Source organism: Tachyglossus aculeatus (genome assembly GCF_015852505.1).
Source record: "Tachyglossus aculeatus isolate mTacAcu1 chromosome 12 unlocalized genomic scaffold, mTacAcu1.pri SUPER_6_unloc_1, whole genome shotgun sequence".
In the NCBI taxonomy this organism is placed as follows: domain Eukaryota; kingdom Metazoa; phylum Chordata; class Mammalia; order Monotremata; family Tachyglossidae; genus Tachyglossus; species Tachyglossus aculeatus.
This window is the reverse complement of record NW_024044828.1, coordinates 21,490,210-21,510,001: the sequence shown is the minus strand read 5'-3', so window position 1 is coordinate 21,510,001 and position 19,792 is coordinate 21,490,210. Positions and strand designations below refer to the sequence as shown.

Genomic DNA, 19,792 nt, shown 5'->3' with positions numbered 1-19,792 from the left:
GCCTCTCCCCACCCCCCCACCAACCCAGCTCCTTTCTCAGCCCCCACACTCCCCGCTCCTGTCATCACTCCCCTCGCCCACCCGACCCGGTCAGTTTTGAATTTCCGTTTGGCCGCCGGTGACCCGTTCGGGACGGCGGCTGCCCTGAGTAAGAAAGGCTTGAAGCGTTAACGTGATTGCAAGAATAGGCCAAAAAATCAGCGCTGGAGGTCAGGGGTCAGCCCGCACCAACAGGCCTCTGGGAGAGGCTTTCACAAGGCCCCTAAATCAACCTCCCCTTTCTCCTCCTTGGGGCCGGTCTCCCTCCGGCCATTGGGCTGGCTCTCAGCCATCAATTTTAACCCTTTCCTGCTCGGCACCCTGCCTTTGGGAGGAGAATGAGAGGAGAAGGAGGGTTACAGGGCGAACTCTCTGGGGAAGAGGGGAAGTGAGATTTCTATAACTGCTATGGATCCACCAGTGTGAGCTGCCTTGAAGCCCCTAAGGGGTCGGGCCGGAGGGTCCATGGGATTCGGGAATTTGAGGGGGTCTGTTTCCCCTCACCCAAATTTGACCGGCCCCCCGAAAAAGCCCCAGTGTGGCCTCCACTTCCGAGAGGACCATCCGGCTCCTAAGCTGCAGAGGTCATGACCCGTGACCGGCTCTGGGCCAAGGAGAGCCTCCCCAGGCCTCTCCTGCCCCGAGACAAAACATTAACCCTCTCATGTCTGCCACCCAGGTGTCTCCCAGCTGCCCGGTGATGAACCTTCCACACAGACCCGGCACCCGGCTCTCCAGACCGCAATGAAACGAGCACAGAGTGCTACAATTCAAGCTGTTAAACAGCTCTCCACTTGGAAGGCCAGCTAATGCTTAAGCATCGTGGCCATAAACATAGTCATAATAGAGATGAAATAGGCCTAGGAGAGCAGACCCCATCCAATGTAAAATATTAAAAACTGAAATCCATCCGTTTGTCTGGCCCACGTTCAATCATACGTCTTCCCTCGGGCCATCTCGTGGCAGGACTCAGTGACCAATTACAAACCCCACCTGGGGACAGGAGGTGGGGGGTGGTGAGCGGGATGGTGGGGAGAGAAGGGAAGGGGCAGGGGATGGAGAATGCATCCTGCCCTCCCCAGATTTCTGGAAGAGAAATAGCAAAACGAGACCCTCACCTCCTTCCATACCCGAGAGCCTCCAGGGAAGCCACTTTTCTTGCTGGAAACCTGGGGAGCGTGTTGGGGGAGAAGGAGAGAGAAGGGGAAAGGCTCCGGGCTCCTGAAAGCATACAGACGGGGGTGGGGGGCCCTGGGCAGATGGGCTCGAGACAGTCGTACTCATGGGTTTCTTAGAAGGGGCTGCCAAGAGGGAAGAGCCGGGGCTGGGGCTGGGACCAGGGCTGCCACCACCAAGGGGCCTTTACCATCAAGAGACGTGTGTCTAGCCCCGTCCACATTCACACCTGATCACCCCTCCCACAGACGTCTGTGCCCCGCCCCCCTTTAGGGGGCATGCCGACCAGCCTCATGTGTCCCACCTCACGTGTCCCACCTCCCGTCCCTCATCTCTGGCTTTGTGCTGCCTCCCCAAGAGCCAGCCACAATCCTCTGATCCCGGGCCCCACCCTCGCCCACCAGTAATAATAATAATGATAACAATAATAATAACTGTGATTTTTGTTAAGCACTTACTATGTGCCAAGCACTGTTCTAAGCACTGAAGTAGATAGGAAATGTTCAGGGCCTATGTGGGATTCACCATTGCCAGGAACGTCACTAGAATGCGTGAGGAGCGAGACCCCCCCCCCAAAAGCTCTCCCTTACACGGTGGCCCGGGAGGTGGGAGAGGGGGTAGAAAGCCTGCAGGGATATGGTGACCAAGCTGGGATGGGTTGGGATAGAAAGTGACCGAGGTGGGATGACTTCCCTGATCAACTGGCTAAAGGGGAGACCAGAAGTCTGGTCACTTTCAGGGGATGTCATTTCTGCCTGGCTGTCCCAAAACCCACACGGGTTCTAGTCCTACCCCTGCCACTGGCCTGCTGTGTGATCATGGATCAGTCATCCAACCTCTCTGGATCCCAGCTGGCCCCAACCCAGTACCCAGCACGGCATGAGGCCCATGAATCAACACGCTGAATAATAACATTACCAGCTGAACTCGCCCTCGACTGTAGGCTGGAGGTATTGGAGTCCCCTGTGGGAAGCCTGGCCCTCACCCCAGCTCTGAGCACGGCCTTCACAGAAGCAAGTGGAACATAACCAAGTTCGTCAAACGGACTAGCAGAATGAAACGCTTGCTATTGCACCGGTCTCAGAAAGATGAGCTATTTCCCCTGGAAATGACTGGAGAGGAAATCCTCATGGAAGCCAGTTCCGCTGGGGAGAGAGAGCAACTCTCCTAGTGAGGGTCCATGGCAGCCCACCCTCCCTGAGCCGGGCCGAGGCAACTGGGATGATGGCATCCGATGCCCCGTGACTTGTTCTATCCATGCCTCCTGGGCCCGGAGGCTGGGGGAGGGATCGTTTGACCTTTTACCTTGCTCGCTGCTGTTGTCACCACTCTGCGAAGCATGGCCACCGCTCGAAGGCCCTGGAGTGCCTGCTGAGTGCGTCGAAGTCGCGTCGTCGTGATCTCGCCAAGACGCGGGGTTCTGGGGGTTGGCGGCCAGACAGCCGTCATCCCACGGGGGTGGGAAAGGAGGGGAGAGAGAGGGGAGGAGGGAACACAAGAACATATGTGTTAATATGTGAGAGCCTGGACACACGACAAGGCCCAGAAAGTTATGGTGGCAGCCATGGAGGTGGGATGGGAGGGTCCTTTTGGAAAGTCGAGGTGGCAGCTCTTAGAGTCTGAAGGGGTTTCAACTCTCACAGCTGCCCCCACCCCACCCCCAAGGTGTCTTCCCCCTTGCAGAGATGCCCCAATCCTGCTTCCCTCCACCTCCTGCCTCCACAGAGCAGCAGTGAACAAAACGGGAGAGACTCAACAGCTCATAATAATAATGTCTACAATACTGAGTTACTGTGTTAAATGGTGGGGCTGATACAAGATGATCAAATCGAACATGTCCTTCACGGGACACCCGGTCTAAGAGGGAGGGACAGCAGGGCTCTTATTCCCATTTTACAGATAAAGACACTGGGGAACAGAGAGGGGATGTGACCTGTCCAAGGTAACGCAGCAGCCCAGTGACAGATCTGGAACTAGAACCCTGGACTCCTGACACCCAGCCCCATGCTCTTTCCAAGAGGGGAGAGGGGAAGGGTCTCGTTAAAGCTTTCAGAGGTGCTGTTCTCTAACGGGGGGCTTGAACTTACTATAGGGGGTTCACAACCTGGCCTAGTGGAACAAGTGCAGCTCTGGGAGCCAGGAGACTGGAGTTTGAGACCCGGCTCTACTCTGGCCTGCTCTGTGATCCTGGGCAAGGTGCCCAACCTCTCTAGGCCACGGCAGGCAAATTTGGCTTGTGGGGAAAGGGTCAGAGAAACACAGAGCAAACTGGAGCCAGGATGACTCTCCTGCCGGTCCTCACTCTGGCCACCTCCTCCCCTTCCCTCCCCTTTCCTGATCAGTCCCAATACCCTGCTGCTCCCTGAAGGAAAACAGGAATTCCCATGTACAGGAAGGGCTTTATCAGTGCCACATGAAGGCAGGCAAGAGATGGAATTTCCTCTGGCAGAAAAGGAGAGAAAGACACACGAAACCCATCCGGCCCAGTCACCTGTAGGCAGCAGATTCAATGAAGCTTTCTGTACCCTCGTCAGAGCCTGTAGCCCCCCCCCCCCCCGCCCCCTGAACAGGCCCCCCAGCCACCCTTCCAGAAACAGCACCCCTACCCCTCTCTCCAAAAACAGCACGCCGAGCCTTCCTTCCAGAAACAGCCCTCCCCAGCCCTCTCTCCGGAACTAGCCCTTCAGCCCTTCCTCCAGAAACATCCCCTCCCCAGCTCTCTCTCCAGAAATAGCCCCTTCCCCCCCTACCCCAGGCTTTCTTCCCTTTAGCACTGCTCCTCCAGCCCCTCCCTCAGAATCAACCCCTCCCCAGCCCCCACTCCAGGACCAGCGCCAATCCCCCCAGTTCCATCCAAAACCCAGACAGTCCGATATGGGGATGGATATATTTATGCACACTCTCACGTATTCAGGACAGACAGACATGTTCAGGTTATATTTGCACACCACAAGAGATCCAGAGCAGACAGACATGGGCAGACTGTATTTACACACACACACACACACACACACACACACACACACACACAACCAGCACAGACAGACAGATGTATCTTCAAATCCCTTTTGAAGTGACTTTCCTCCAGGAGGGCTTCCCTGATTAATCTATCATCTCCCCACTCTAAACCCCTTCCCCTCCTGCCGCTTCTGCACTTTCAGTCACCTAAGCACTAGGATACTCACTATCCTCCACTCCTTTACCAGCCAAAGCACTTTTGTAGGTATCTTTTACCTGTAACGTGTTCGATGCCTATTTCCCTCACTAAGGTGTAAGCTCCTTGAGGGAAGGGTTTGTGCCTACTAACCCTTTTGGACCCTCCCAAGCTTTTATTATAGGGCTCTGCACCCAGTAGGCACTCAGTAAATAGCATTGATTGACTGGCTGATTGACGTGTTCAGGCTATATTTACACACACAAAGAGATCCAGGACAAACAGACACAGGCAGACTATATTTACACACACTTACAGATACGAGACAAACGAACACGTTCAGATTCTATTTACACAAACACACACATACTCACAGATTCAGGACAGAAAGACAGGTTCGGGCTATTTTTACAGAGAGAGAGAGAGAGAGAGAGAGAGAGAGAGAGAGAGAGAGAGGGAGAGGGAGAGAGATCGAGGACAGGCAGGCACTTTCAGGCTATATTTACACAAATACACACACATACACACAGATCCAGGCAAACATGTTCCGGCTATATTTACACAAATACACACACACACGCACAGATCCAGGACAAACACGTTCAGGCTATCTACACACACACACACACACTCAGGGAGATTTGGGACAGACAAACACGTTCACGATATACGTACACACAGACATGCACACACACACAGAGATCTTGGAAACATTCACGATATCTGTACACATACACACACACAGATCTAGGATAGACAAACACGTTCAAGACTATATTTACACACGTATACACACACACACACACACACTCAGTCAAACGACACACACAACCCTCCTCGCAATACAAATCTGAATGGTGTCGGAGACGTTCACCTTCTGTCTCATTTCGGTTCTGCTCTTCCCGAAAGTGAAAAACCGGGATTGGGGCCCAGAAACCAGACTAGCGTCCAGAAGCCGGACAGAAGCCCAGAACCCGGCTCGGTCCCACGTGAGCTTGTGCTCCTCTTCTCCCCTCAAAAGTCCCCCTTGCCTGGCCGAACCCCAGCCCCCCAGCCCTCCAAGCCCCAACGGAAGGCCCCCACAAGGGCTTTGGTGGAAAGATGGAGATCTCTCCCGGAGGAGAAAGGTGCCTTCGGGAAAGAGAAAAAGGGCGGATTCCAACCAAAGACGGCCCGGATGGAGCTGCAAGTCTGTCGGTTGCCTCTGGCCTGCACCAGCCCAGATCTCCCGGGGAGGGGGGTGAGGGTGAAGGGACAGAGCTTGGAAGACTAGAGAGTTATGGGCTGCGGTGGTGAGGGGCTGGGGCTGAAGTTGTGTAGGATTGAGGGCTGGGAGGGATGGGGGAACTGGGATGGGGGGTGGGAGGCCGGGGCTGGGAAGAGGAGGAGGGGACTGTCGGATACAAAGGGGAAATCTCTGAGGCCCCTAGCCATCCTCTGTGTGCCCGGGGGCAGGCCAATAAATGGCTCCGGGGTGTCATTAGAAGGGGTAGCCAGCTGAGATGTCGCCCCCAGCCTCCCCGCCGGACCTGCGCCCTCTTTCCCCAAATGCGACCACAGCCAAGTTTTCAGAAGGTCGAGCGCTGGGCGCCTTGCAGGCCAAAGTCAATATTAATCAATAAAATTATAATAATTATGGTATTTGCTAAAAGCTTACTATGTGCCAAACACTGTTCTAAGCTCTGGTACAGATACAAGGTAGTCGCATTGGACACAGTCTCAGTCCCACGTAGGGCTCACACTCTTAATCCCCATTTTACAGATGAGGTAACTGAGGCTTAGAGAAGTGAAGTGACTTGCCGAAGGTCACATAGCAGACATGTGGCAGAGCCTGGATTAGAACCCATGACTTTCTAACTCCCAGGCCCGCGTTCTATCCACTAAGCCTCGCTGCTTAGTCAAGCCTCCGACTGTGGAAAACCTCTTTATTTTCCCGCCCTCGTGCTCCACCCCCCTCCTCATCCCAGCGGGGTCCGTGAGCCCCCTGGCAAGAGCCTCCGGAATCTCTTCGTGCCAGCCCCCCTTGTGGCCCCTAACCGAGGAATCTGGTTTCTGGGGAGCCGAGGGAGTCGGTTCAGGGGTCACGTGGACAAGGGGACAGAGAAGCCCCCTTCCCCCTCCCCCAGAAGAAGAGGACACTCGGCTTTTCTCTCCTATCGGTAAATTATTCTGTGTCCCTCTATGGCGGGTCGTTGGCTCCGGCTGAACTGTAAGCTCCTTGAGGGCAGGTAATAATAATAATAACAATGAATAATTATGGTATCTGTTAAGCTCTTACTATGTGCCAAGCACTGTTAACGTCTTTTACCCCTAATGTAGTCGCCCTGGAGCTTGGAGAATATTGCTTCTCGACCTGGAGGTGCTCAATCGATATGACTGATCGATCGATCGATTGATTGATTGGTTGACAGCTAGCTGTTTGCGGGACGAGCCGAGCTCTCTCTCTCTCTCTCTCTGCCTCTGGACTAACTGTCCACTGTCACGTTCCCCGAGGAAATTATTCGCTTCCCCATCCCCACACGTCTTCAGCGGGGTTTGTCAGCTCGGGCTTCTGGACTTGAGACCTGGCTTGGGAGATCCCGGCGCGCTAAATCATGCAGGATTTAGCTATTTGGGAAGGATAAAAGGATTTGATCCCGCTGTTCTAGCCTCCAGGTATCCCAAAGCTCAATCCGGCGCCGCCGAGCGACTTCGCCTCCTCCCTCCCCTCCACCCCCAAAACCCAGCCTTCAACCTCACCAGGGAGGCGTCTACCAGGCCTTCGAAATGCTTAATATATACCACTACTACTACTACCACTACTGCTGCTGCTACTACTGCTCTACTACTATTACTACTCTAGAAACAAGAACCCCTCTCCAAATACTGACCCATCTCTCTGTCCCTGCTCCCAATCCCCTACTTGGCAGAGTTAAAATATCATTACGCCCTACACAACTCGTTTTTTCCTGCGACAGTTTCCCAAATGTCTTCCTGATTTCCTGCCCAAAGAGATGCAGAAACGTTACGAATGTCGCCACGGAACTGGCGTCCAGCAAGCAGCACACCCTTTCCCCCAGCAACCTTGTATCCTCCCCAGCGCTTAGAACAGTGCTTTGCACATAGTAAGCGCTTAACAAATACCAAAATGATTATTATTATTAAGTGGTTTTGCTCTTGACAGAGAAGATCAAGTCCATTTCCTTCCTCAGAGACTCCGGGCTTCGGATCCGAGCCCGCACGGTTTTCCTGGAGCTACAGAGGGGAGCTAAGCGGCCCCGGGTCTTGGGGAAGATGAGCAGGAGCTCCTGGTTTGGAGAGGACGGATCGCGGATGGGGGCGGTCAGCGCTGAGAGGAATTGCTGCCTTTCTGAGAGCCAGGCCGGCTCACCCAGACCTCCCCCAGCGAACGAGGAAGCGTTGGGCCCTTGGTAGCCCCGACCATTACGGCCGAGTGGCCCGGGGCTAGGCCTCCTGGCGACAGGGAGAAGGGCCTCGGGCCCGGAGAGGTGTGCGGTAGAAAGAGCCGGAAAACGGAAAGCAGAAAGCGTTTTCGATTTGCCGGCCTATCGGCGCGCGGCTGATAACGCAAGTTGTAATTAATAGAAAAGCGGGAGACAATCCAGGGAAAGGGCGTCCTCGCAGACCCTCGAGAGATCACGTTCAGACACACACACACACACACACACAAACACACACCCCTGAGTTGAGCCTGGGTTTCCTTCCTAGGACATTCAAAGAGAAAAGAAAAAATCGATTAGACCACTGTCACTGAATCATGCTCCGTCGAGAAAACAGCGCGGAAGACCCGGAATCTCTGGGGTCGCAGGTGGGGACCCCTCCCCCCAGCCTCTCTATCTTCCGTCGCCCCCACCTCTCTACCCTTCCCGGGCCCAACGCGGTCCTGGCTTTTAAAGCCTCGCCGGTCCACCTTCATCTCAAAAAAACTGGGCCGACACGGGCGCTGAGAGCCGCTGCTGGGTTTTCTGGTTAGGGCTCTACTCGGGGGGCGTTGTGGGGGGTGGGAGAGGCTGCCCTCCGCCGGACCGAAGCTGATCTGGGGAAACGGCATCGAGTAATTCGGGGAGCGTGTGCGTGCGCTGAGAAGCCACTGCGGGCCAGCGCGGGACAAACGGGAAACTTTGGCTCGACAAACAGGGGCGAGTGACCTAGTTGCGGTCGCGGGGGTAGGGGGTCGGCAAACCAAGGCCCAAGCCGCCCCTACCCCATGCAAGGCGGCCCGGATCTGGGCCCGTCTGGAGGCCCAGGCCGCCCCCAGGGAACGCCACGTAGATTTCCCCCCCCCCCCCGCCTTCCCCCACCCCTCCCATCCCCGGCCCAGGGGCACCGGGACCGGTTCGAGAGCGACGGCAGGCGAGCTGTCAATCATCAGAAGAGCCGGCCAATTTAGGGGGCTCTAACAACGCCCCTTCCCCTCCCCTCCCCTTCCGGGACCGGTCGCTCATCTCCAACGCCTGGCCGGGGGCAAACTCGATTCCCGTTCCCTAGCCCCACACCCCCCTCTCCATTCCTCCACACCTCACTCCGTCTCTCCCACCCCTTCCCGCCCCCTCCCCTAAAGCTTGCCCCGGAGAAACGACCGGGCTGAAGGCGACCGGACTACCAGTCCCAGTCTGCCACTAGCCCATCCAACTGCAGGTACAGCCCGTTGGCCCTTGGCCTCACCACGCTGGACAGGGAATTGACCAGAAAGTCACCAAATCTCAGAACCTCAACCAAACCCAAAGCCTCGCCGCCAGTCAAGGAGGCGGACCGCTCCAGCCCAGGACCATCCAAACCCGGTGGGTGGAGGGTCTTCAAGGCTGGAATTCCAACAGTGACCTTGCAACTCTGGTCCCTCTCCTCTCTGTTTCTGAGCCCCCGTAGGTTTCCCTTCTTGCCCACTGGATTTTCCCCACGGGGCCCGGGATGCTCTTTCCCGCCCCACGTCATCCCCAAGGAAACCCCGATATGGACGGATGCAGAATTTTTCGGGCCCGAAAAATCATTAATTTTAGGAACCCAAGGATATTAGAAGAGTCTTCCGAAAGTGTTTGGGGGGAAAAAAGCATCCCTCAAAAGTTCAGAAGTATAAATAAATAGGGCGAAATATTTCCGGACCCAATTACGAACACAGAAATTAATATAATATTAATATTCCCCTTTATGGTGACGATTCCAGACAGCTAATCTATTAAGGGATCTTTTATTAATTATTAATAAACAGAGATATATACACGGTCCTCGCTATCTTTAATTCATTTTTATAAATGAAGACCTAGTTGTATCCATAGAGCTCCATTAACTTGGCCGGGGGAGGGGTGGCGAGGAGCGGGAACATCAGACTCGAAAAAACTCCGCTCGTGATTCCCGAATGGCTACTACGCTGGATTTCATCTGTCGCTAGACAAAGCTATGGGCAAAACAACATGAGAATTCGCTCCGGCATGCCGAAATTCAAATTTCAACCACCACAACAAATACAAGTTTTCTGTCCGGAATCTGAATTTTTGAAAATAATCTTTTGACACGTTTATTTTCAACAGTGATCAGTCGGAAGGGCTGCAAACTTGATTTGACTGTTGGAATGATTCTTTCTTTTTCCCCTGTGTGCCTGGATCTTTCTGTCCCGGGTCCCTCTGTCATTCCGTGTCTCCGTCTCTCTCTTCCATCCCTCTGTTCCTCTGTTCTCTGTCTGTCCCGCTACCCATCTGTCCCTCTGTCTCTCTATTCCAACCCCAATTCTCCTCCTTTTTTATTTAACATTCTACCTGGCCGGGGTTACCCTCCTTGCCACCTCCAGCTAAACTCTGAAAGCCGGATTTTTTGTTGTTGTTACTGTTGTTGTTGTTGTTTTTAAAGCAATGTCCCAAATTCAAATGTTAATCCTGGCTGTTATATCTGGGACCCTCACCTTCCACTCTGGTCTCCCGGGACTTTCCCCTTCTCCAGGGCTGGAACGGGCTGGGCTAGGATGACTGGGCCTTCCCAAGTGCCTGCTCGCCCCGCACTGGCTCTGCCCCTGTGCCCCCCGCTCCCTCCGTGCCGGGTCCGGTTCTACAGATCCGCCGCCGGCCTCGTCCTCCGAGTTAGCCTCGAAGCGAGCTCCCTGACTGCGTCGGCGGAGGCGAATTGTTTGTCTCCAAGGGAGAGGTTTTGCCAAGGATCCGGCAACGGGCAACAGTCCCGGGACGGTCCCGCCCTTTGCTGCCCTTTCGCGATCTTCCAGGCGCGGAAATGAGGAGATTGATAACTGCTTTAAATCCCCAACATTCTGCTCCGACTTCTTTCTGTACCTTCTCTCCAGCCTCCTCACCATCTACCCACTCTCTCTTGCTCTCTCTCATCTACACCCGTACTAACGCTAGCACATAAATAAACACAACCGCATGTCCACCGGTGCACGCACAAACACACACTAACTCCCGCAAGCGTACACTCGCTCACGCACACAGACTCACACGCAATCACGGACTCGCACACAAACACACCTGCACACAGATATACACACTCGCTCACGCACACTCGCTCCCTCGCGCACACACAACCCCCCCCACCTCCTCACACACACTCACACATAATGTAGCTTGACACCACTTAATAAGAATAGAGGTGTATGTGTTTTGGGGGTGTCAAACAGCTGTCACAAACTGTCACCTCCACAAGAAAGACCTTGGCAGACAACAAATTAAACTCCATTTCTTTTTAGCTGTCATTATTCCCAGCCAATCAGTTGAAATGTTCTCAGCATTTCATGTGCAAATAGAGGCAGAGACAGCTCCCGGATCAGAATAGCGGGCCAGCAGATAAAACGAGGAAGTAGCGACGGGCCGTCTCTGTCCTTCTGAAGTGACTCTTCCCATCCCCGCTACACCAAGTTTCACCAAATGAGATCAGCCCGGGGCTATGTATTAAATATGCATATCAAAGGAAACCAAAGCGTATAAACTTGGAGATTCCGCTGGGCCATTTGCATACTGGATCTGGACTCGCAGCGTTGACTGCGCAGGCCTTTTTTTTAATTTTTGGTGGGGGGGGGCGGGTCGGGACAGAGTTCAAAACATCCTCCAAGCTGACCACATGGACCATCGACTGGGGACAGGGGTCGAAGCCCCACGAGGGGCTTTCCCGAGGCTTTGCGGGGGTCGGCCCCGACCTTGTTGACGAGCAGACTTGTATCCTTGTTCCCCTCCTCCGGAGGGATGCGAGGCTGCTGAATCTTTCAAGCTCACCCTCCCGTCCACGGCTGTCGAATGGTCCTCACATGTCCTACCCCCTGCGGGCCAGTCGAGTCCAAGGCCCCTCCGGACCCTCGGCGCGCCTCGGACACACCCCGGCTAGGAAACCGGGTTGGTTAGCCACAAATTCCCTGTCTCCCTCCCGCGCTCGCCACCTGGGACGAACGGGGGACCGACAAAATCCCGTGGTCTGCAGGGGTCAATCCCAGCATCCATTCGACTGAACTCGCTCACCTCTTCCTCGACTCCCCTCCCGGGTCTCCAAGAAGGCTCCAGCCCAGGGATCGGGCCCGGTCAGGCCCAGAAATCAGAATTTAAGAGGAGGTTTCACGCCTCATAGCCGACCTGCAGCCTTCCTTCCCCTGCCTACCAGTTAAACAAGCCTCAGGCCCGCGCTCCCAGCCGACCCCTCGCGAACAAACCTCTCCAGGCCTACCTCCCCCATCCCCTCCCCGGGGAATACTAGACTCCCAGCTCGGGGGTCTCTTCCCCTGGACTGCCCGCCCCGAAAGGTCAAACGTGTCCCCTGAGCGGCCCAAAGGGCAATGACTTTGCTCCTATTAGCGAGAGCGCGGCTGTTCCCCCCACCCAGAGCGCCATAGGCGGGGGCCCCAGAGGCTTCTCCGAGGCCCCATTCAACCACGCGGGAATAAATCCCCAACGAGGCGCCCGCTTGCCCCAAGGAGAAGGCTTTCCTCCCCTCTGGGCTAAAGACGAACTCCCCCCGCCCCGTTCCTTCCCTAAAAATAAAACCTCTAGCCTCCAGACCCTCCCCCAGTTTGCCGCCACGCACGCCCTCTCCCTCGCCTTTCTAGGCTCCGATTTCCAGCTTCGGTACATCTGGCTCCTCTTTCTTTCTTTCTTTTTCTTTTTTCCCCCTTTAGAGCTCCGGGTTTGCCGGAGTCAGAATGGGAGTCAGACCCCATGGAGCCGAAAGCAAACCCCTTCCCCAGCCTGAAGCTGCTCTCCCCGCCCCACACCACCTCCCGGCCGCTCGCTTCCCCTGCCCCGCTCGACTAATAATGGGTTCATTAAGGCCACCGTCGCGCCCTGGGGAAGAGCCGCAGAGGCGCTTGGCAGGAGAACGGGCGCTAACAATCAGTTTATCCAGAGCAAAAAGTCCGAGAAACGCGGCTGGGAGCCGTCTCCCTCCTTCCTTCCTCCCGGCCTACCCCCTGCCTAGTGGGTGCCCAGGGTTCCTGGGTCTGGAGAAGGCTGACTGTCGATACAGTTAGCTTTCTGGGAGTGGGAGCCAACACCTCCAACCTCCCTTTCCCTCCCTCTACCTGTACGCGACCCCCCACACACACACACACCTCACCCCGGTCCCTCTCCCGCCTCGGACTTTCTCCTCCGACCGCGTTGATTTCAGGGTTAGAAAATCAGAAAAGGCGCAGGCCACCACATCAAAAAGACAATTTGCTGACACTCCAACTCTCCCAGATCCAGGAAACTTTACAAATCGCGTGCACAAATCACCCTGGTCCACGACACCCGCCAGCCGCCGTCCAAGACGCCAAGGAGAGACCCAAAACCCCAACGGCGAAACAATCCTTTCCCACAGAGCACACACACCCCCGCCCCCCGTACGCGTACACAAACACACTTATGCCTACACATATTCACGTTACACCAACACACACTTAATCATTCCCAGTTTTATACGATTACACACAGAGATCCATTTCTACACGCTCTCCACCAGTTACACACATTTGCACATAAATGCGGCTACACGTACACTCACAAACAAACACCCAGTCACACTTTCGGTCACTCAGTCATTCATACTCGCTCACATGCAGTTACACACACTAATACATACATTCCCACACATGAACGCACTTACCAATGCGTACACAATTAGGCCCGCTCAGACAGATAATCACTTTCAGTTGCATACAGACACAGAAACATACACACACATAAATTCAAACAGTTACCAGGAGTCGCAGAGACCCCTCTCCCGTAAGGCACCGAGTTACAAGAAGTCACACACAGAAACACACATGCACAGATACACCCACCCAGTTACCCACAGTCACACAGTCCCCCGCAGAAACACGCACAGTTATGCACCAAAAATCAGTCATGAGGCCTGTCCCTCTGTTCCCAAACTTGCCGACGTCTAATTCCCGGACCCCGGTCCCTCCACCCCCCCGCCCCCAGATCCCTGACCCAGGTTTCCCCGACTGTCCCCCGGCCCCGGGGACACTCACGTGGTCGGCCAGGTTCGTTGAGGATCCGGACAGCTCTTCGTGGTCAGACTTGGAACTTCCATCTCTCTCATCGATAACCAGGTCGATGGGCATCTTCCCTTTCAAGCAGCTAATGTACCGGTGACAGAAGTTGTCGCACAGCTCGTGAACCTCGGGACAGGAAGAACATCGTTGTCAACGGCGGTCGAGAGAGCGAGGCCGGGAGGCTGGGAGACCGGGAGGTAGGAAGGCCGGGACTGATGGAGAGGGCCAGCGAGGCCAGGTTGAGAGGGGGCAAGGAAGCGGGGAAATAGCGTATTGCAAGCTTGGCTGTAGGATGAGCCGCTCTAGGAGTGTTCCATCCGGGAGAAATTAATCACCGGGTTTTGCCCGATGGTCGTAGGGGAGGAAATAAGAGAATAACGGGGACGGTAGATAATATCTTCCCGGGTCCCGCCGGCGCAACAGGTGAGAAAGTAAGGGAAAGGGGCCCGTTTGAGCCTCTGGCTCAAACCGAGGGATGAGGATGGGGGGCGGGGGGGTCCGGTTCGGGTTCCGACAATTCGGAAGCGGTAGGCCGGGCTCTTCGGGGCCGCTGCTATAGCGCTCTCGTTCCCCGCGGCAACGCTCCCGGAGGGGAGGTGGAAGGAGGGAGGGAGGCTGGGCCGAAGACAGCTTCTTGCCCTTCGAGGTGAAGGTGTGCGCCCGTACACACACACACACACACACACACACACACGCACATGCACACACACACACAGTTCAGCACGTTTCCCCAGGAGGGTCGGGGGCTGGAACGAGTTAGCAAAGAGACTCGGGGTATCCTCTGGATTTCCAAACACCAGCCCTACGGCAAGAGGCGAGGGGCGGGGGCCGGGCTGGGGTGAAGGAAGAAAAAATTACATGTAAAAATACTGACTGTTTGGGGGTCGGTCATCTCGAGGTGCGAAGAAAGGGAAGGGCAGAGGGAGAGGGGCGCTTTTTCTGACTTTTGGCTCCCTACCGACGAACACCGCACCGCTCCCTCCTTCCCAGAGCCCCCCGCCCCATCGAAAACTGTTGGGAATAGGGGCGTGTCTGCGACCTCTGAGTTTCCTTCTGCCGCTCACCTTCTCCAGCTCCAGAAGGTGAAACCTTAAGACTTGTATGGCTTGAATCATCTGGAAGGAAAAGTTTGGAGTCCCCAGTTAGAGGTGTCAAAGGAGCAAACCAGGATGGGGACCGGAAGGGATGTAGGGGCAGCCCGGAGGGGCCGGTGCTAGAAGCACCAAGGATTTTCCTCCCGATTCTGAGGTCCAACTGCTCCGGAGCAGTTGGTGGGACCCCCCTTCTCCCCTGCTCCCCAGCCTTCACCCCTCTCTCTCCATCAGTGAAAATTTGGGGAAGGGGTCCACTGGCGCAGGGTCGGGGCTGGGAGGAGGGGGCTGCGGGCCGGCGCCCAAAGAGCAGGCCAGACACTTACCAAATTATCCAGCTCCGGGTTCGAGGAGAAGAGAGGTTTTTCGGCTCGAACCTGCACGGAGACAGGGAAAGCGCGCTCACTGTGGATGTTCCCCAGCCCCAGCCAGGGGCGAGTGGAACCGGCTCAGGAACCGGGGGGTGAAGTCAAAAGGAGGAGACAAGTCCTCAGCCCAGCCTGGTCCGTATCCGCGGCCCCAGGTCGGCCTGACAGCCCCTTCCCCCCGGCTATCCCGCGCTTTTCCGGGCCTGCCGGGCCTTATGCGGGACTTCCCCCAACATCCCGCGTCCAGCTCCTCCTCCTCCCCAAACAGGCCCAATACATCGACCCTGTCTCTCCCCAGCCTAGATTAGATAGACGTGGGAGAGAAGAGATGGGGAACTAGGGCAGTCTGGAGCCCAGGACTTGGGCCCGACTCTAACTGGGGCGGGCGGCCAGGAGGAGAGGTTGAATTCCCGGAGGGTCTCCCCGCATCTTCCCCGAAAAGCGAGGCCCGGGAAGGGGGGCGGAGGAGGTCGCTGGGGGAGACCTGTTTAGCGAAGACGGCGATGTCCTCATTGAAGGAGTCCGAAGAGCAGACGTCTCCGCCCGCCACTCCAGGCTCCCGAGGGGTGCATGTAGCCAATTCGCACTTCTCAAAGACCAGGGCTAGCAGGGGAAACAGCGGGTGCCTGACGGGTAACGCCACACACACACACACACACACACACACACACACACGCACACACACACACGCGCGCGCGCACACACGCACGCACACACACACACACACACACAACAAAGGGATAGCGGAACCCACAAAGAAACAGAAACAGGTAACAACACCCAAAGACACACATACACGCACACACAAAAGGGCAACGAAGTGCAATGCACAGAGAGAAGGAAAGGGGGAAAACCAAGGCACACATATGCACGGACGGGCAACACAACACCCAGAGGCACACACCGAGGAAAAACAGGCAACGCGACACAGAGAGACACGCAGAGAAACCGGACCACACCAACCCACAGAGATGCACACAGATAAACAGGCAACGGACATACACAGAGACACACACATACAGAGAAACGGGGGTGCGGGAAGGGGAAAGAGAGGGAGAAAGCACTGTAATCAACAAGTTTTGTGAGGGTGTGTTTGTGTGTGTGTGTGTGTGTGTGTTCTTGCTCTAACTACCCCAGGCACACGCAGGCCGAGACAATTCCCGGTGCTGGTTGCCAGGGTCCGGGTTGGCCGCACAAAAAGTCAGAAAGAAAACTCCTCTCTCCTTCCACCGACTTAACGCCCTCTTCCCCCCGCCCCGGCCCCCAACACACACACACCCGGACCGGGGTCAGCACAGCCCCTCAGCCCTCTCGCTACGCAACAAAAACAGCAACACCTTTGAAACAATCACCAACGCAACGCAACGCCCCGGCCCCAGGGCCCCTACCGTCACCACAAGCGAGAGAAAATCCCTTTTTACCGGCTAGACTCTGCTCCAACAAAACCGATTCCCCTGCAACCCCTCTCCCCTCTCTGGCCCTGGCCCGAGGCCGCGGGGCAAACACACACACGCACACGTGCGCACACACACACACACACACACACACACACACACACACACAACACACACCAGGGCGAAACTGTCTCATCCAGAGGGAGAGAGCTCAAATTCCCGGAAAAAAATAAAAGAGGAATCGCCCCCGGTTCAAGTGAAATAGGGAAGGCTTTGCGTTTGGGGGTGGGGGGCAAGAGTAGCATAAAAAATTAAAGCGCTATTCACCTCCAACTTTGGGAAATGTTGCTTATCCCCACCCTCCTCCCGACTGCCTTCCGCGCCCCCGAGTTGGCGACGCTGGGATCCTATTATGTGCTGAATGTGTTTCTCTTTGTGAGGAGTTCGCGGCCGCTATCGCCCGGCTCCCGGCTCAGCTGCTGCCGCCGCCGCCGCCGCCACCGCCGCCGGTTCCCAGTTTCTCTCCCTCCCCGTTTCCCAGCTTCTCCTTCCCCGGCCTCGGGCCCTGGAACGACCCCGGGAAAGGCAAGGCTCCGGGCCTCTTTCCTTGCTCCCTAATCATCAGGGCGGAGCCCCCTGCAAACATCCCTTCGCCCCCCAAAGCTCCGCGGGCGCGGCGTCCCGCAGCTCCAGGGTTGGGAGAGATTCGGGCGGGGGGCCCGGGAGAGGACCGGCCCGACCCCCGGCGGAAAAGGGGAAAGGCGGAAAAGAAAGTTGGGTCCCCGGAGCGAGAAACTTCCCTCTCCGCCCCTGTGGGCGCAGCCCTGGGATTGCCCACCCGCCCCCCGTGATCCGGGTGCCGATCACGCGTGGGCCGTTGGGGGCCTGGGGGTGCGGGACGGGGGGGCTTCCCAGCTGTGGGGAGAGGCAATGCCTTCTCCAGAGGGGACTTTCCACCTCGCGATCCCCTCGTCCCTCCTCGTGCCCCAAGAGGGCCTTTCCACCCGGGCCCCGTTGCCCACGCCGCGGGCCGGACTTACCCGTAGATCGCGTCCTTGTCGCGCTTCAGGGCGTCGTTGACGGCGGAGCCCATGCTGACCGGCATGGTATTGGGGTGGGGGGCGTGGGCGCCGTAATGCTGGCCGGCGTGCAGAGGCGGTCCGTGGTTCAGGTGGTGCACGGGAGGGATGGGCCGGGGGGCGTGGGGGTCTCCGTACATTGACGCCGGGACCCCGACAGCGTCCATCCCGCCGTAGTGAGGAAGCTCATCGTACTGGCCGGACCGGTCAGAAGTCGGGGAGGGGGGCGAGGAAGGGGGAGAGAGGAGGAGAGAGGAAAAGAAATAATAAGAATAAACCCCCAAACACCTGAAAATGCAAACGGGCTGGGCCAAGGAGGACGTCGCGGAGCGAGGTCGGTTTCCCGCGGGTGCTAGGAGCCCCCCTGGAAAGTTGCGGGGCGGAATGACGCGGAGCCATGAGATTGCAAAAATACCAACTCCCGGATCCAGTGATTGGGGACGGGCGGGGGTCGCCTCGGGCCGCAGGAATCAGGGAGACACCCGAAGTCCCTCTGGATCGAGGTCCGCCCGGACTATCCACCAGCCCCCCGCCCCGCCCCCACCTCCATCCCCGGAACCCAAGAAATCCAAAGGCGAAGCGAAGCCTCCTCCCCCCCCCCCCGCCCCCCAACAAAAAATCAACAAAAAACCGGGAGTGCTCGAAGCAGCCCCCTCTCCGGGCAGGGCGGATGAATGTCCGGGCCGGACCGCGGTCCTCTCCTCCCGTCCCGTCCCCTCCCCCCGACCAGGCCCTCGCCGTCCGGGAAAGTTACCAGAAACATGATTTTAGCGGCCGGATCCCCGCGCCCCGGTCAAATCCGGAGATCCGAATCCGGCAGTCCTAAAGCCTGCGGGGGCGGAGGCGGAGGGGGCGGCGGGGCCGGCGGGAGCTGCAGCCCCCCGTCCCGCTCCCCGGCGGCCGGGCCGGGGGGGGACCAGGGGGAACCGGGGAGGCCGCGGAGGCCGGGGGCCCGAGCCTCGGCCCGGGGGAAACGCACCGCCGCCGCTGCCGATGCCGGAGCTGAAGATGGAGCGGGGGAACCAGCGTGTCACAATTGCACACACACACACACACACGCAGGCACACACGCACTCTCACAAACACACCCGCTCACTCGCTCTCTCTGCCTCTGTCTCTCTCACACAGTGCACACAGACGCACATACACACCCCCACTGCACACACACACACACACACACACACACACACACACACACACACACACACGCCGGGGGAGAGACGAAGCCGATGAATTATTTTGCTGCTATTTTTTAAAAATCCTGGCCGCCGCCATCCTCCTCCTCCTCCTCCTCCTCCTCCTCTTCTTTCTCCTCTTCCTTCTCTTCTCCTCCTTCTCCTCTTCCTCCCCCCTTCCTCCTCCTCCTGGTCCTCCTCCTCCTCCTCCTCCTCCTCCTCCTCCTCCTGTTCCAGAGGAGGCAGCGGCGGTGGCAGCGGCGGCGGTGTCGATGACGGCGGCGCCCCCCCCCCGCCCCCCGCCCGCCCTCCCGCCCCCTCCCCCAGGCGGCTCGTGCGGCCCCTCTGAGCCCCGGGCCGGGTCGCGGTAAGTGGGGGGAAGTTTCTTTGCACCTACCCTTTGCGCCATCGGCCCTCGTTCCGCTCAGTTCCCGGGGCCACTTGGAGGGCCAGGGGCACCCCAGGCCGGCGTGGAAAGTGTTCAAAGCTGCACAGTCTCGGTCTCCTCCTCCTCTTCCTCCTCCTCCTCCTCTTCTTCCTCCTCCTCCTCCTCCTCCCCCCCCCTCCTCCTCCTCCTCCTCCTTCCCAGCCCACTCAGACACGTCTTCGCTCCAGTCCGGGTAATAGTAATAACAACAATAATAATGATAAGAGGAATACCACCGCCACTACTGCTGCTACTACTACTACTACTATCACTACTACTACTACTGGTAGTAGTTTCTAGGCCGAAGAGTTTGTTGGCTTTTCGAGGAGGGGGGTCTTCTTTCTTTTCTCCCCCTCCCCCTCCTCCTCCTCCTCCTCCTCTTCTTTCGTCTCACCCCCCCACGCTCCCCCTCCCTCGGCAGCCTCCCCC

General features: G+C 57.1%; 1 protein-coding gene across 4 annotated transcripts in view; it reads right to left on the bottom strand.

The window, feature by feature from the left end:
* MEIS2 (Meis homeobox 2) overlaps positions 1–19,454 on the bottom strand; it is a 135,499-nt gene extending 116,045 nt beyond the window's left edge. For 2 of the 4 annotated variants that reach the window (XM_038741225.1, XM_038741227.1), the window contains exons 1-7: positions 19,334–19,454; positions 17,723–17,955; positions 15,773–15,914; positions 15,247–15,297; positions 14,894–14,944; positions 13,806–13,955; positions 2,521–2,635 (exon numbers count right to left, since the gene is read on the bottom strand). In XM_038741225.1, the coding sequence (XP_038597153.1) occupies positions 2,521–2,635; positions 13,806–13,955; positions 14,894–14,944; positions 15,247–15,297; positions 15,773–15,914; positions 17,723–17,955; positions 19,334–19,345 (754 nt within the window). In that variant the 5' untranslated portion in view covers positions 19,346–19,454. Of the gene's footprint in view, positions 1–2,520; positions 2,636–13,805; positions 13,956–14,893; positions 14,945–15,246; positions 15,298–15,772; positions 15,915–17,722; positions 17,956–18,515; positions 18,586–19,333 lie in introns of those variants that run through there. The other 2 variants (XM_038741226.1, XM_038741228.1) reach the window with 1 other exon arrangement.
* Between the last annotated feature and the right edge of the window lie 338 nt (positions 19,455–19,792).